The 18,233-nt window shown below is 34.2% G+C and overlaps 1 protein-coding gene across 1 annotated transcript; it reads left to right on the top strand.

The window, feature by feature from the left end:
• Positions 1-10,024: 10,024 nt before the first annotated feature.
• LOC143585491 (ATP-dependent DNA helicase PIF1-like) lies at positions 10,025-10,660 on the top strand. The gene has a single exon (XM_077067268.1). It carries the CDS (start codon positions 10,025-10,027, stop codon positions 10,658-10,660), a length of 636 nt encoding a protein of 211 aa, XP_076923383.1.
• The last annotated feature ends 7,573 nt before the right edge of the window (positions 10,661-18,233 follow it).

Below are 18,233 nucleotides of genomic sequence, written 5' to 3'. Positions count from 1 at the left end.
AGGCCTCGGGGGCTATTGTGATTTAGTTTGATGAGGTCGAGGGTTTAGGTAACTCGAACCATGTTAGAACGTCTCGTAGGATAAACGAGTCCTTTCGATGTCGATTGTAATGTTGTATGTAAACCGACAGGTGTTTGAGTTTTGGGATTACTTAGGGATCATCTGGCTCGTGGTGAATACGTGTCTCGTATCAGGTGAGTTCATGATGCCCCTTTTGACTCTTTTTAAGTTTTGGGCTAGCATGCACACCTAAGCGATTTTGCTTGATGAAATGTTTAAACTATTTTATATATGCTTGCTTGTATATGGTAGGCCTTGGAATGTTATAGTATGTATGTATGTTATAGGATGTTATTGTATGGCCAATGTTTGGCGATGTTAGTAGTCGTTATCGACTACGGGTGTTACGTATGCCTACTTTGTGTCTGCATACGTTGATGAGATGTTACGTGTTTGGGTTGTACGTTTGCTCGACCCTGATGTTATTATTTAGATGTTATATACATATATATATATATAAGGATGATTATTTATTGAAGATGATGGCCTAAATGATGTATCCCTGTTATTTTTAAAATCCTTGGAATGACTATTATTATTATTATTATTATTATTATTATTGATGTTATTTATTAAAACTTGAACTCACTCAGCTCAAGCTGACTTTGTGTGCATGTTAGTGTGAGTTTCAGGCTAGGAGGAGGATGCCTTATCGTTTGGACGTGCACGAAGCTACTTGGGCGGTGAAGGGCATACGTGGATGGAAGATTTCATTATTAAACATTTCTTTTGAAAAGTTTTATCAAACATATTTAAATTGGTTTTGGGAACTTATTTTATTAATTATGGATTTCCGCTGAATTATACTCTGAATTGGTTGTTTTAATGAATGAACTGTTTTTTGAGTTTAAGTATTTTGTAAGTATTTTGTATGAATACCAAACTGTAGGATTTCCGGGATTCTAGGTCTTACAGTTTCTTTGGCATTTTCCTTTACATAACTTTTCTCACTTTTTTTTTCTCTTTTCTTTTATTTATTTTTTTTTATTTTTTTTTGTGTACTTAAGCATCTTTTACCTAAAAGTATATAACTAATAGACTAAAACTCGTATAAAATTGGACATGGCAGGGCTCCATCAGTCTTTATTTATTTTCATAAAACGGAGTGGCGTGCTAATTTTAATGTGCATTCAATTCTCACCACCTCAGGGTAGTCAGCTTATGGTAATACTCCCTATACCTTATCGAATTTCAGCTTCACTGTCCCCGCTAGGATGAGAACCCACAAAATCTAAGATTAATTAAGTTTATTAAGAATATGCAATGGGAAACCTTTCAAGACTAGTTGGGCCTACCAACACATCCCAAGCTTAGTACGTTTCCTTTTATATTATCTCTTATATATTAGTAGTTTGAAAAAACCAATTCCCAATTATACTATCATTTTTCATTTATAGTGCAAAAACCATATTCAATGGACATTTTTTCAAAACTTTTTTTTTGAATTTTTTATTATTATTTTTTTATTGTATTTATTTATTTATTTATTTAGTAAAATATTAAACTACGACTCAAGTATCCTATCCCCCACACTTATATTTTGCATTGTCCTTAAGGCAAGGATAAGGACGAAAAATAAAAAGAAATCCGAAATACAAAAACTAAGACCCTAAACATAAAAACAAAAATAAATAAAAAGTACAAAGCTAGATAATTGGAAAGACTTAGCTGGTAATATGTGCATTAAATCAGACGCTAAAGTCTTCGTCCATGAATGCCCGCAAACTCCGAACGTGCTCAGCAAACAATATCTCCTTCTTTCACACAAGAACAGAAGCGAAAAAAACAAACAATATCTAAAAAATTATCTTATCAAATCAACCATTTGATAGATATTATGCAATTAAAGACTTTCACCAACCCAGCCATAAAATATAAACATGAATAACAGCAGCAAATAAATAAACAAAAAGTATACGGCTCCGCTGCTTCATCCCCACACTTGAATTTCACATTATACTTCAAGGGGATACTCTTTTAGCTCAAATCCTACAAAACTTAAAAAACACAAAAACCAAAAAAAACTACAAAAGACTACGTTAGTGACTCGATTAATTATACAAACTCTGTGGAACCTCCCCACACTTAAACTTACAGGAGGTTTCTCTTTGATCTGGACCCTATCCAACCCGTTCAGTTCCACCCGGTACTTGTTAAACATTAAAATTTTATCAGTGGAATTGGAAAGTGATTTAAAAATCCTTAACGGTTCTGACCACCAAAATTTAAACTTACCTGGCATGAACCAGATGCATGACATATATCGAGAAGAGTGGTCATGCTTGAACTTCAATGGCTTCTTCTTTCGTGTAGACCATCTTCTGACTTGCAAATTATTACGGTTCACAGATACTCTTCTCTTCACCTTCTCCCGTGGTTTGGATTTATGAGCAACATTTATTATAAGTGCCACGGGCTATCTATGATGTTCTTCCACTACCACCACTTTTATGTCTTCTAGTAGGGATTCAAAAAATGTTAAGTCACCCTCCGAATCGAACTCACCTATCTCATCATACTCAGGCAACCCTTCTAACTCCAAATCCAAAAACTTATCCTCCTCACACAACGTATTCTCAACCTCTTCCTCAACACCAAACATCAAATCAGGTGACTCTCTCAAATCCACTTCCTCCTCTATCTCTTCTTTAACACCAACATCAACTCAAGTGAATCTCCCAAATCCACTTCCTCCTCTATCTCTTATTTCTTCACTAATGACCTCTGATAAGCAGCCCACTCTTCTTCATCTATTTCATCATCAAAGTCACTCCAGTAATTAGCAACAGCGGCTTGTGGAACCGGAGGTGGGAATTCATTGTCCATTTTCGTCTCCGTTACTTGAGTGATCCCCTCATCTGCCTCGTCAACATACTCCAATAACTTCAATCTCTTTTCTTCCTCCTCTTCTTCATCCAATCTCCTAGTAATGCTTTCTATTATACGCTGGAGATCTGTAATAACGCTCTGCTGATTTTTCAAGATGATATGTTGCTCAACTAACTTCTGTTGGGAATCTGAGGCCAAATATTGAGCTAATACGTTCTCTAATTTCTTCATACTACTCTCAACAGGGTTGTGATTAGAATATTGACCATCGAATTGACCCTGATTTTGCTGCGGCTGCTGATATAGATCATCATAATAATACGAAGGAGGTCCCTGCCAATTTTTTGTTGCGGCTGCACCGGAGGGTTAGAATAATAATGTGACAAACAGCCCACATATTAAGGACATATAAGCGTAAAATGGGTCCACCACAAATCTCACACATATTTACAAGACTCAAAATAAATAAAAGAAAAACACAGACAATTAGACTCCTACGACTCAAAATAAAATAACACGTATGTAGACTCTACTAAAAGACTACTAAACAAACCTAAACTATATTAACCGAACTTCTACGAGTCAAAAACAAAACAAAATACAAATAGCACGTATATATAACAATTTAGTCTAATCAAAGCTAATAATGCAATCGCCAAAAGTCCCCGACAACGGCGCCAAAAACTTGATGTGCTAAAAGTAGTTATTAATTTATTAACTAATAAACGCTAATCTAGACACTAAGTAATAATTCTAGACTCTTGACTTAACTAAAACTACTAAACCGGAAAGTGAACAAGTCGACTCTAGTACAGCTAAGTAAGTCCGGATATCGAACCCACGATACTCTTCTAATTACGTTAACTAGCTAAATTAGACTTAACTACAGACACGACTATTTTATTTATTATTATTGGGGGGTTTTACTTAAAACTAAGATTAACCTAATATTAAAACTAATTAATAAAACTAAAGACGACTTAACTTAGGACTTGGATTTAACTCAGGTAATGATAAACAACCACCTAGGCTAGATTCCCTAATGAATCAACTATCAATTAGTTGGAAAATGCATGTTATGGAACCGGGATCTTAAATTATTCACTTAAAGAAAACCCGAACATGACCCCTGACCCTTCTCAAGAAGATACCTATGGACTTCTATTAAGTTCTTAAAAACACCAGTTTAATTAGACTAGCTTATGGTCGCTAATTTATTTTATGATAAGTACCTCTGTAAGAAATCCTACCTTACAGCGTAGAAATCAAAAGTAGTTTAAAGTATTCACTCGACTAGATAAACAACGCTGAAAAATCAAACATACATGGACTCCTTACGAAGAACTAAATCTAGAAATCTTAAACAACCAAGACTTACCATATAATATATCACCTCTCAGCTATTTAGATTAGCAGCACACTTAGGTCTATTTGATTTAATAATATTGTTCCTATGGCTTTATTGCAAATCAACCATAAACTAGAAAAAAACACACAGTAGATGACCTAACAGAATCCTATCATATGAAAGACAATCACCAAGGAAATTGTGGAACAATAAAACCTGTCAAACAATCCTAAGCACACATATGCATCGAATAAATAACAAGAAACCTCTTGCTTAATCATAAACCATAACACAAGAAAAGTCCAAACTAAATCCAAAATCATCAAAAGTTCATCATAAACCTAGGTAGTCTAGGGGTTTAGCTAAAATCCATACTCAAGAACAAAACAAATAAATAAGGTTCAAATAATAAATTCATGACGAAAACAATAAATTCGAACCAAATAATAATGACGTTTGGATGAGTTGTTGTTGAACCCGGACACTCTCTACTTGAACCAAAGGCTTGCTTCCCTGTCCTTGCTCCCATGGCGATTTCCCTCTCCAAACTTAGGAATGGCAACGGGGCGGGTTTGGGGCGGGTTTGGCTTAACCCGAACCCGAACCCGAAACCAAAAACCATCCCCGTACCCGCCCCATTACCCGTCGGGTTTAATTCGGGGATTCCCCGTTTGGTTTTTTGTACCCCCCCGACCCGCCCCGTCCCCGAACCCGAAAACCCGAAACCGACCCGACCCGTCCCCGAACCCGAACCCGAAAACCCGAACCCGAAAACCCGAAACTGAACATTTATCGAAATAAACTTCTGCATCACACACATAAAGCTGAAACAATGTGTTACAAAGGAAATAAAACCAAGTCTACATGGCCGAAAAATCATGCCAAATACACAAACTACAAAATTGCGACCAAATCTAAATACCAAATCAAACCAAATCATCCAAAGTCGTCGTGCCACTTTCTTTAGTACCTACCTACATTAAGAATATTTATCAATAAATCAACCAAGTTAAAAGAATAAAAGCTATGTTACAAAAATAGTAAATTTTATAAATATTATTACCTCTTCCACATCCATTTCATATTCAATGGTGCGGCAGTATGCCTCGGTCTCTTCCGAACAAGTTTCTATATTTAATAGTAATAACATAAACATATATTCATGATTATGAAGATAAATAACATGAGTAATAATGTAATATTCAATATAGCGTTACCTCGAATCTCATTCAACAACCAACTTTGAGCACACATTAAAGCCTCCAAAGTTTTTGGGTGAAGTCGACTTCGGTGAGGACTTATTAATCTTCCACTTGTACTGAACGCAGATTCAGAGGCAACGGTGGAAACTGGAATTGCCAATACATCTTTTGCCATCCTTTGAAGTGTCGGATACTTACCTCCATTTGTCTTCCACCAAAGCAACAAATCCAGTTCTACTTCATCAGGCAAAAGATTTTCTTTCAAGTAGTTATCTAACTCTGCCATATCATTCAAGTCATCATTCACCTTAGCTTTGGATTTAATGTCAGATAGGAATTTTTGGAATCCACCAGAAGAACACTCTGACAACCCCGAACTGAATAAAGATGAACTAGAACCACCACCTATAAATTAATGTGAATCAAGATAAATCAAATATTAGCAATTTATATTTATACTCATTAAATATTAATATGATTATACCTTCATAGTAGTTTTTACCACGTGAGTTGGTAGATTCATATTCTTTAAAAAAAGCTCGGACAAAATCCTCAAGAGATTTAAACTCTTCCTTTGCCATTTCTTCACCGTATAAGGCAGGCATAAGCAACTCTACGTATTTTAGCTTGTAACGTGGATCTAAAACCGCAGCCATCCCCATAATCCCATGAATTACAGACCAATATTTATCAAACTTGCTACTCATTTTATACGCCATTAGACTAATGTCAACAATAGAAGACTTAGTCCACTCCCGCATAGAAAAACGAATCTCACATATCAAAGGGAAAAAGACATTAGCAGTAGGATACTTGTTACCAGAAAACAAAAGAGTTACCCGATAGAATAGTTGTAGCTTGTTACATATCTCAGTTGCTAAGTCCCAATCAAGGTCCGTAGGCAAACTAGTATACCTGGGCTCTCTTTGCTTTAATCGCGTGAAAACATGTCTATAAGGTATAGCAACACTAAGCATCAAATAAGTAGAGTTCCAGCGAGTCTTGCAATCAACGATCAGTTTCTTTGTGTATTCCATTTCAAGTTGATTGGCTGCTTCCTCAAATTTTTGCTCTCTTTTTCCTGATGCAGACCAAAATAAAACACTATCTCTAATTCTTTCAATCCCATCCTCAATAACAGACAAACCATCTTGAACAATCAAATTGAGAATGTGCGCGCAACAACGCATATGAAACAACTCTCCTTTCCTCATGAGTGATCTCAATGGAAGCTTCTGTAGTAACTTGTTGATAATTGCATCATTTGTGGTACAATTATCAACGGTAAGAGTAGACACTTTTCTATCAATATTCCAATCACATAGACAATCATATAGCGTATCTGCAAGAACATCAGCTGTATGTGGTGCAGGCACATAAATAAACCTATATAAAATTTATGCATCAATATAAGTGTAAAATACATTTAAAGTTTTAAACTAACTTTATATTAGACTTGTACAGCTTTACCTCATGATTCGGCTTTGCAAGTTCCAAGAGTCATCTATAAAGTGTGCAGTGACGGCCATAAACCCTTTTCTTTGATGGTTAGCTGTCCACATATCAGTAGTTATTGCCACTCTACTTGTGATCCTCCCTAATAGTTTCTTAGTTTTCACCCTTTCATATTCATAAATTTTTAAAATGTCGCTCTTGATGGTATTTCGACTCGGAACCTTAAACAAAGGTTGAAGACCTTGAACAAACTTTCTAAAACCATGATGGTCCACCGTTGTAAGAGGATACTCGTGCACAATAATCATCTCCGCGAGATCTCTCCTTGAGTTGTCTGGATTAAACGTGTAGTTGGAGAGATATGATGAACTACCATCAACTTTCTTTTGCTCCATAATCAAGATGCTTTGTCGTATATCTTTAACAGTTCGTCTTGGACAACGTTCAAAATGATCTCGTAAATGCGATGTGCCGTTTTTGCTTGAACCTCCTAGCTTTTTCTTACAATAGTTACATTCCGCCTTATCTTCACCGTTCACTTTCATTAATTTAAAATGGTTCCACACGGCAGATCTTTTCCTTTTACCACCGACATTTTGACCATCTTCAAAAGTATCATCAAGGTTAGACTCATCGTGGGTAGTAAAGTTAGTTGGTGGTGGTTCATTAGAATCATGTACCCCTTCACTGCTTCCTTGAGGAGTAGAATAAGTAGGAGTGTTTGAAGCAACGGGAGTAGGAGTACAAGTGTCTGAAGCAAATTTATCACCTTGTGATGCCATATAGTTGTAGATGCAACTGAAATAGAATGGCACATAAAAGTCAGTTTTAATGCATGTACAAAACCGAATGCAAAATAATACAACTGACAATTTCATGCTAAATAAACTAACTGATAAACTAACTGACAATTTCATGCTAAATGTAAAGTAGTAATCTGTTTGGATCAAAATGTTATTTTGGGTTAGCCTAATCTTGAACCACCCATTTGATTGTATTCTAGTTGTTAATGCATGTATTGCTTTATCAGATGGTGGAGGTGATAAGACTGGGTATGTTGTAAGCTTGGCAAAACGTGTGGGTTTGGTCGGACTCACAGGTCAAAACAGTTCAGGTCGAATCAAGCTGTTTCAGAAAATGGTTACATTTATTTGGGTCAAAACGGATGTTTCTAAATTGAACTCGGATTGAACCGTAGTGTGAGGCGGGCTGCAACAACCGTAGTGTTAATTCATTTAAATTAATTTTAAGTCACAGATGTTATAATGATTCGAATAAACCTACTTTGATCCATTGTCTAATTTAAGCCGCCCTGATTTCGTTTTATTTTCCGTTTTATGTGTTTGGATCAAAACAGATTACTACTTTACATTTATTGCCTTAAAATATAAAGTAATAAAAACTCTAACTTCTGATCCAAACACATAAAAAGGTTTATATCTTCTGATCCATTGTCCAAACACATAAAAAACTCTAAAATAAAAGGTTTCTTCATAACACCACCAAAGGGTTTATATCAATTTCATGTACCACAAATTCATGCTAAATATAGGAATGAATTTAGTATAGGAATGAATCCTTAACACATGTACAAAACCGAATGCAAAATAATACAACTGACAATTAGGGATCTTACATTACAGGTGGTAGCCTGGTAGAGTGGTAGGATGAGAACGAGGAGGAGGAGGGTGGTCCGGTGGTGCAGACGGGGCGATTGATGGTGGATTGGTGGTGGATTGGTGGTGGATTGGTGGTGCTGCGGACTGCCGATTGGTGGTGCAGATTGATGGTGCTGCGGATTGGCCGATTGGTGGTGCACTGCGGACTGCAGATTGATGGTGGATTGGTGGTGGATTGGTGGTGCACGGTGGATTGGTGGTTATTAGGACTGAGACAGAGACGGCGATGATTTGAGATTGTTAGGTTAGGTTTAGGTTTTTAATATATGTATATATATATTATTTTTATTTATATTTATATATATTATATCGGGGCGGGTCGGGGCGGGGGTACCCAAACCCGAACCCGAACCCGAACCCGAAACAATCCCCGAAACAATCTCCGAAACCCGACCCGAAACCGAAAAAACAAAACCCGACCCGACCCGAAATAAGCCGGTTTTCGGGTTTCCCCGTCGGATTCGGGGATTTTTGCCATCCCTATCCAAACTTGCTTTGGCAGTAGGGTTCTTTTTATAAGCTATACTTCTCACCTTTTTTTCTTTTACCACCACCGACTTCCCTATTTATTTTACAAACAAAAGCCCATCACAATTCAAAATCTTTTATTTCACCTATGCAAAATCTTTTCCTTTTCTTCCTGAGTTCACAGATAAAAACAAAGATTAATAAATAATAGTAATAACCAAACAGACTATCATGAGAAAATTAAACCTCACAATTCAATTTATTACTACTCTTTTACTTTTCTTTATTTTTTTTTGTTTTTGTTTTCTTACGACACTTTCTAAACTCATTTCTTTCTTTTTATTATTTTATACATGATTAGTATTTAATAGAGTTTATAAAAATACTTTCTTAATATATGAGTCCATAAATCGAGCAAATTAATAGTTTGTTTACTTGTTTTAGTTCCTTGTCTTTTAAAACTACAAAAAATATAATATGAACCACTTGAGTAATCTATCTATACTAATAAATAAGTACTTCAAGATGCCAGTTGTCATCTTCTTAGCCATTTTCACCAATTGTAACCATTTTCATAAAATGGTATCTCCATCGGTTTAACACGCTCCAATACAACCCGCTCCAATAGAAAAAACCAGGTCCATTTTTTTCATTCTTTTTTTTTCATCAACCCTAATTCCATTCCAGTTCCTCTCTGCTTCTCTCCTGCTAGCCATCATCAACCCTAATTCCAGTCACTTGCCATCGCCTCCTTCATCTCCACCGCCTTCGCCCTATTCTGCTGAACAGCCACCGTATATAGTTATGGTGGAATAGGGAAAACGTACTTATGGAAGACCTTGTCAATTGCCATAAGATCAAAAGGCAAAATCATCCTAACTGTTGCTTCAAGTGGAATTGCTTCGTTATTGTTAACCGGAGGTCGCACAGCACATTCCAGGTTTCATATTCCTATAAATCTGAACGAGGATTCTATTTGCTACATGGATCCAGGCACAGACGAGGCACAATTATTAGAAAAAACCAAATTAATAATCTGGGACGAAGCTTCAATGGCTCACAAACATGGCTTCCAGGCTCTTGACAAGTCTTTAAAAGATGTCTTATCTTCTAATTTTCTGTTTGGCGGAAAATTTGTTGTATTTGGTGGAGACTTTCGACAAATCCTACCTGTAGTTCAAAAGGTCACTAGACTAGACATAGTAAACGCCTCTCTATGTTCTTCTTACATTTGGAGTGAATGCAATGTCTTGAGATTAACAAAAAATCTAAGGCTAACTATAGGTAGGCAACAATGTGATGTTGAAGAAACCAAATTATTTGCAAAACGGCTTTTAGATATAGGTGAAGGTAATGTTGGAGGTCCTAATGATGGTGTTGCAATGATAGATATACCTGACGATCTACTTATAAAAGATTCTGTGGATCCTCTATCTAAACTTTTTGACTTTGTGTATCCTGATATTCTACATAATTACAAGAAGCAACATTACTTTCAGGATAGAGCCATATTTGCACCAACAAACGAAATTGTTGATGAGATTAATGACAGTTTGCTCAAGTTTTTTCCAGGTGATGAAGTCGAGTACTTAAGTTCAGATACCATATGTAGTTCATAATATATCAATGACACGGTTGATGCGGCTTTATACTCGTCTGAACTGCTTAATGGTCTAAGAATATCCGGACTACCAAACCACAAGCTTGTGCTAAAAGTTGGTGTTCCTGTTATGCTACTTAGAAATCTTAACCAGAAAGAAGGCTTATGTAACGGTACTCAACTACAAATTATATCTTTGGGTACTCGTGTAGTTGAAGCAAAAATTATTTCTGGAACTAACATTGGACATACAGTTTTGATCCATAGATCACCACTGACTCCAACAGACAACAAAATAGCATATAAATTTCAAAGACGACAGTTTCCCCTTGCAGTATGTTTTGCGATGACCATAAACAAAAGCCAAGGTCAATCATTATCTAGGGTTAGTTTGTACTTGAAAGAACCCATGTTCTCACATGGACAGCTATACGTCGCCTTGTCAAGAGTTACAAGCAGGTTTGAGCTCAAGATTCTGATTCTTGATAAACAAGGTAATCTGATCAATACAACCACAAATGTAGTGTACAAGGAAATTTTTTCTTATTTGTAAACTCATTGCGTAATGTTTTTCTTTCTAATTCCCGTAATTTTAATGAAAGTTGTAATTGTATTAACAATATATGATAATTGTGTTATTGATTGTATTTTGTTTAACGTTTAAATATTGTAATTTTCATTAATTCCCTGTGTAATACACGGGTCTCAAACTAGTATTCAATAAAAGCCTAGCTCAAAGTATTTAAAAGTGTAGCAATTATTTATATAATAATATATATATTTCAAACCACATCAATAATCATACACATCCACATGCACACTCTTAACTCTTTTTATATCATTCACATATAGTTCATAAACATTCATATAGCATACACTTACCACTTAAGGTAAGTGTATTCACTAAGCACATAGGAGTATGTACACAGCCCCGAAAAACATAACGAAGAAAGGGGCTAGAAACTCATCCGAATCCTGTTCCTCTCAGAGTTTATGGTCACACATCTTTTCTGCTGGGCACGGCTAACTGTGTACAAATTACAACCATCACTTAACTATTCCTAATCATATCATAATTCTAAGATAGTGAAGCCCCTAACGAACGACGGTCCAGGGGTAGTGCCCCTGGCAGCAGGGTCTAGGGGCGAAAGCCCCTAGAAGGGTCCAAGGGGCAAAGCCCCTAGCTGTTCATTGCGATCCGAATTTTGTTGTTGTCTTCATTTTCCCATACTTTCAGCTATTTGCCTCCCTGACCCTTCCTTAGGACCCGTTTTACCATTTTAATGAGTTCCTGGGTCATGCTCATTTCATCTTTTTATCTACTGCATGCTTCGAACCTACATGTTCGTCCCATATCGCACCCGTGAAGCCATTTACCATAAAGTTTATGTTTTTCTATCACTACAAGGTTCGATTTGCCTTCATATCAAATCTTAAGACCAACTGAGGTCTAAAACTTGCCCTTTACATCAAAAGCATACCTTACGGGTTCCGGTTTGATTCAGATCTGTGTTAGTATGTGATCTAGAGGTGTTTCTTGTTGTTTGATGATGCTTCAACACGGAATCTGCCCTCCTTTAGCTCGGATTTGGATCTAGGCTTTGAAGGAGAGTGTGTTTGTGTGTGTTCTTGAGTGTGTATGGAGATATGGTGATGGAAATGAGGGTGTTGGGTCTTTGAAGAGGTTTATAGAGCTTATATACTCCAAGCCTATGGGCCTTAAGGCCCATAACCATTCCCCAACCTATTTTCAAGTCCATACCCAACTTATTTTTATTCAACATAATTAAACAATAATACACCATTAAATCAACAAAATTCTTTTATTTATTATTAACAAAAGTATGATGTTACAAAGAAAGATGAATGACCAATTGTGAAATATTATCTCAACAAACTGATTCGGTCGATATAAGTTGTTGAGAGGTTGCATTAAAGGATATGATTTTCTCTAGTTTGACTCTCTCTCTCTCTGATTTCAAGTTCATTGTATTGATTAGTCTTCTATATCTCTTAGGAGGTTGATCTTGTTTTTAAAGTTGTATAAGTCATTTAGAGTATCCAGCTCTAATGCACGGAAACGCCGATTAGGGTTGAGTCCCCATCCCGGGGAGGGTTTGGGGATGGAAACACCACCGAAACGCGTCGGAAACTTTTCCTAAACGAATCCGGTTAATGGTGACGGGTCCAAAACTTTTTCGGGCCTTTGGGGATGTTTCTGGCAGTGAATTCCGTTGTTAGAGCTACACTTTCAGTCGGATTTCCCAGGAAGAAGAAGAAAGAAGAAGATTGGGTGAGTAGCTTGTGAAATTGAATAGTAGCGTTTTAGGTTTTAGGGTTAAACAAGTTTAGTTTTTTAGCATTTAACCCCTTTATCTTTCACTTGTTTGCATCTAGACTCTATAACTTTTAAACTTTTACATAAAAGTTCCAATCTAGTCTCTTTAGGTTTGTATATTTCATTTGTAACCTAAGTATTAAAGTAATGTATTCAGTTCTTAAACAATATATATCTATTTTGGAATTTGTTTAATATATTTGTATTTTTCATATATTTTTTTTGTCGTACCCGTATCTTAGATTTTTTATTTTTGTCGTTTCTCGTACCCGCAACATACCCATGTCCTGGTCCCGTACCCGTTCCCGTGCTACTAATACTATGTATGATTTGTTTTTACTTGTTTAGATCGTATAGTTTTCTAGTGGTAATATTTTGTAAAGACTCTTGAGATTGATGTTAATGAAAGATTTGTTGTGTATAGTGTTCAAATCATGGATTTCAACAGGGACATTTCTGGAAGTTAAGAAAAAGTACGGACATTTAACGATTGAGAATTTTCTCAATAATTAAATATAAGAAGGTTGAGATGATAGCATGCACGGACTCCGTGAACGGACGACACAAAATCCGACCCCACTTGACGGGGTTTCCAACAGGACCAGGATTGTTTTTGTGTCAACAACTTAGTCAACTACATGTGTCTCATACTAACGGTTATTTCAGTTGCCAAGGGCCCACACAACATATATTCCCAGTTGTACGCAGACATCTCACACTCTCAAGTACACTCCCATGTTAATATTGCCAATCACATGAAAACTAAAATAAACTTAATTCATATATTCATGATATTTTTGGGGATATTTGGGTTTTCCATAAAGAAAATTTTTTTTACGGTATTATGACGGTAGAATTATAAATTAGTATAATTGAGAACTTTTGTGTCACAAAAGTTTTGTAGGAATATGACTTTGACTGTATATTTATGTATTTACTTTCAAGATTTATTTAAATTGTTAGAGTTGGTTTGATGGTTGATAGAATGCTTCATAGTTTTTGATATACTAATAAGACCAAGTTCAAGTCCCAACACCGGCATATTTTCTTTTTCTTTTTTTTTGGCTTTTTTTTGTTATAGGTTTTATTTGTTTATTTCTTTTAAATATGACAAAATTATTTTTTTAGGTTTAGTTCTTGTACATGTAATGAACCTAATTGATACCGATATAATTCGCATCTAGTCGTTATATATCAATATTTTTGTTTACTAATGTTAACTTGACGGAACTATTTTTGGGTTTAGTTCAGAAACATAACAACGTTAGTTGACACCGACCAAACGTAACGACTGTGCTTTACTGACCGAATAAGTGTTGTTTTAAATATGTAACATTTTTGTTTCATATGCTATACGAGTATCACTACTATTCTAGTGTTTACTAATTTGTGTTTTGGGTTTAATGTATATACGGGTGCGGACCTAGCTAATACCAACAGAATCCGTGTCTATCGCCGCGTTGCGGCGGGCTGCTCTCTAGTTTTGAATAAAATTTATATAGAAACATTCGTAGAAATAAACATGTTGTAGTGATATATTCTTAATTAAAAAGATGTTACGTTGTTGTAAAGAATAATAAAAATTATAATATCTTTGACTTGTAGGTTGTAGTTTATATCAAAACATATGTAAAAATAAGCATATCACAATGTTGTATTTGTAATTTATAAAGTATTTAGTTAATGTGATAAAAAGTTAAAATTATATTATATTTGACAGTTGTTTCAGATAATAGTTGTATAAAAATAAGCATGCCAAAAAGATAAATCCAGAGTTTTATAAAACATCATATTTTAACGGTTGTAAGGTGAAAACAAAAAGAAAACTAAAAGAAATTTGATCTTGCTGATTTCAATTTGAATTGTAAGTGCACTTGACATGACTTTTATTTAAGTTGTTAACTGCTAAATACTTAGACACCTTTGGTAATTTCATGTGTTTATCATATTTCTATGTTAAACAGATTGTTATCTCGAAAACTTTATCTCATTGTTTCTTATATTTGGTATTACTAATTAGAGAACAAGATATTTTGATTAACATAATCAGATGGTGAATTGATAATTGATAATAACCAAATCGTATGGCACAGACAGGGCTGGCCCTATAAGCTAACTAGGTGAAGCTAGGGCTTTAGGCCCCCAAAATTTTGAGACCCGTTTTGAAAAGAAATTCAAAACAAATTATATATTTAATGTATATTATTAGAAGGTTAACTGCTTAAACAAATGTCTTTGATGTGGTGTCGTGGCTAGAGTATTGAGTTGTGATTTTAAGGTACCATGCTCGAATCCCTGGGACCCTTGGTGCTTTTATCTTTTTGCATGTAGAGGCATCTTGAGGCCCAAAAAATCTCCAATTTCATTACTTTTCAAACTCTTGCTTATTGATCTAAGAATTCCTCAGTTATTTTCTTTCTTGTGTGGTTATCTTCTATTTTTTTTCCATACCATTCTAATGCATTTTTTTTTCGTTTGCTTATGTTCTGTGCAAACTTCTTTCACCTTTGTATTGTAAAGGATATCATTTTATTTATTTATTTATTTATTTTGTGTTATTTATATAATTGTGCACTAATTAAGATTTTTTGTATCAAAATTATCGAACAAAACTTAAGCTGAAGTTTTTATGAGCAAATTACTTATATTTTGTAGTCGAGCATGAAAAGATTGGTTTGAATTGTGTTGTATAGCTAAGAATAAATTTTATTAACGAATCAGATAAACTAAATAATATCAAAGCTTAATCAAATAAAGACAACGCAAAAGGCCCCTAATTTTTATTTCGCTTTAGGCCTAAATGGTTGGGCCGCCACTGGGCACAGATTATTCGGTCTTGACTCGTTAAAAGAGTTGTTTTTTGATTGATGAGTCTACTAATTATCCAATGCAAATGTGTTAAATTAACTATATTTATGTAGTGATAAGTGCGTGATAAGGTCACATTGTCTGTTCAATCGTGGTGTGACCATATTTTAGTTACTTGAACTTTAATAGGTTAATTAATTATTTATTGTTTATGTAATTTGCTTTAGTAAAATAACCCAAACAAAGAATCAAGTTTAAGTGATGTTCATGAATCACTTAATATAGACTAGCATGAGCATTCTTTATGGTTTATCGTAAAATATTTTTGGTATAGATTAATTTTTGAATGCTAAAATCCAACTTTGTGAAGAATAATTCTAGATTCGATATAAAGTAACAAACTTTGATAATAAATTTAATATAAATGATAAGTTAAGAAATTATAAAGGAGTTTATAGCCGTAGAAAATGTTTGGTGATGAATTTAATGGTACAATGATGATGATGATTTTGTTTACTCTCATATTCTCCGTCCAAGTCTGTTCACCCCTATGATTTTCATGTTACATAAACAGAAAAAGATTATCCAAAATCAGCATCAAAGTTGGTGGATCACCAAATTTGTTCATAGATAACATGTCACATTATTATCAAAAATCACCATCAAAGTTAGTAATCATTTTGATGTTTAGAGTTTCTTTTTGCTTATGTCTAATAGGTAAATTTATGTTTTTTATTCAATTGTAATAGATTTGTGTCTTGTTTCCCAAAATGCTACAAATTCAAATATCGGCTTGCTTAACTTATATTATAATAACACTTGTCGAGAAACGTATCTTAATACAAATTAGAGTTGATTACATAAGTGGTTGATATGATAAGATAAGATTGTGTGTTTGCTCTCAACACGCTTGGTATGTAATTGATCACTCAACTGTAACTCCTTTGATCATTGGCTTAGTGATTGTGTATATAACAAAGAAAAAGAAAAAAAATGACATATTTTTAAAACCGAGAGAAAAAGAAATGGTTATCTGACTTAAAAAAAACGAAAAAAACAAACTATCAAGTTTATGAGTGATTTGATCATCCTTATACGCATGTAATTTTTTATATAGTGTGATAATTTATAACTGTTATTTTGTTAATATCTTTCTAGAGGCATTAATATATTTAAAAGTAAACATTGTTGAAGTGACGATTGTCAAGTCCCCGTTAATGAGTCACACAAAGCAAATCTAGTTTTCCCCATCCTAAAGCATAGTTGCAATATGAAAATAACTCGTTAAAATTAAAGGATACTAGGGCTATAATCTCGAAACTATCACGACGATAACTAAATATATTTGAGCTATGTAAATATATGTTTATACAAAAAGCATCACTTTAATTTGTAGATGATAACATTTCATAAATGAATTAATCATGATATTTCATGTTTAGCGGGTTGGTTAAAAGTATAATTATCAAGTTAAACAGAAAACACTTAAAATAATACATGTTAATTGTAATCATGCCTCTTGCTTGATTAATGATTTCCCATTAGCAAATTAAATAAGGTAAAAGTAATATGCAATAAGACTTAAAAAAGACAAATTAAAAAGCTATATACCTTAATTATAATTAACAAAATAGCAATTAATCTTTTGCTCAAGCGGTATGAGGATGATGGTTAAAACTTTGATTTTTTAAGGTTCAAAGTTTGAAATTTGACGCACGAAGGTTTTCCCATAGTGCTGGGTTTTCTTTTTAATGATGTTTTGGGTGAGTCAGATGTCGAATGTTAAAATTAATATAGACGGTTGATATTCCGTCTCAGAAATAGACACTCAGATATTGGTGGTAGTTATAAACGCTATGAAAAAAAAAATCATTATATTTGCTATATCAGCTGTCTCTCAATTCTAATACTTTATTATTTCGTAGTTAAATGAAAGCAAATTAAAGGTCCTCATTTTCACCCCTAACTTCGGCATGCTTATAAACAATTATTATTCCTTTTGATCTCTTTTTCATCTCTCTTATTTGAATTGACATGAAAAGATCAAAGATAAGTTTGCATTGATTAATATTCTCATAGAATCTTTTATCAGGTCTCAAATGATTAGATTATTGCTCAATTATCTAATATAATCAATAATAATTTTTAATAATTATCATGACTCTTTTTTATAAAAATTTAGTAAAACAAATTAAGATATATATTTAATGATGGCTTAAAAGTGAAAAAACATGACTAGATACACATAAAAAATTTTATCATTTTAAAATGATAAACTCGTGGACGGTATAGGAAACAAGGGTAAAGTTAAAATACAAAGGACAACAAAAATAAAAAGGTGAGAAGAAATCTAATCTATTGATCTTAAATTTGAATGGTGGACATTAATTTAAGAAAATAAATTGATTAGAAAGGCATAAAGGTAATAATGCACTTTTGTTGACTT

Source organism: Bidens hawaiensis, unplaced genomic scaffold (assembly GCF_021521415.1).
Source record: "Bidens hawaiensis isolate Kalapana, Puna unplaced genomic scaffold, B.hawaiensis_p1.1 tig00033865_1, whole genome shotgun sequence".
Taxonomy (NCBI): domain Eukaryota; kingdom Viridiplantae; phylum Streptophyta; class Magnoliopsida; order Asterales; family Asteraceae; genus Bidens; species Bidens hawaiensis.
Note: the sequence above shows the minus strand (reverse complement) of the source record. Positions and strands in the feature narration are given on the sequence as shown.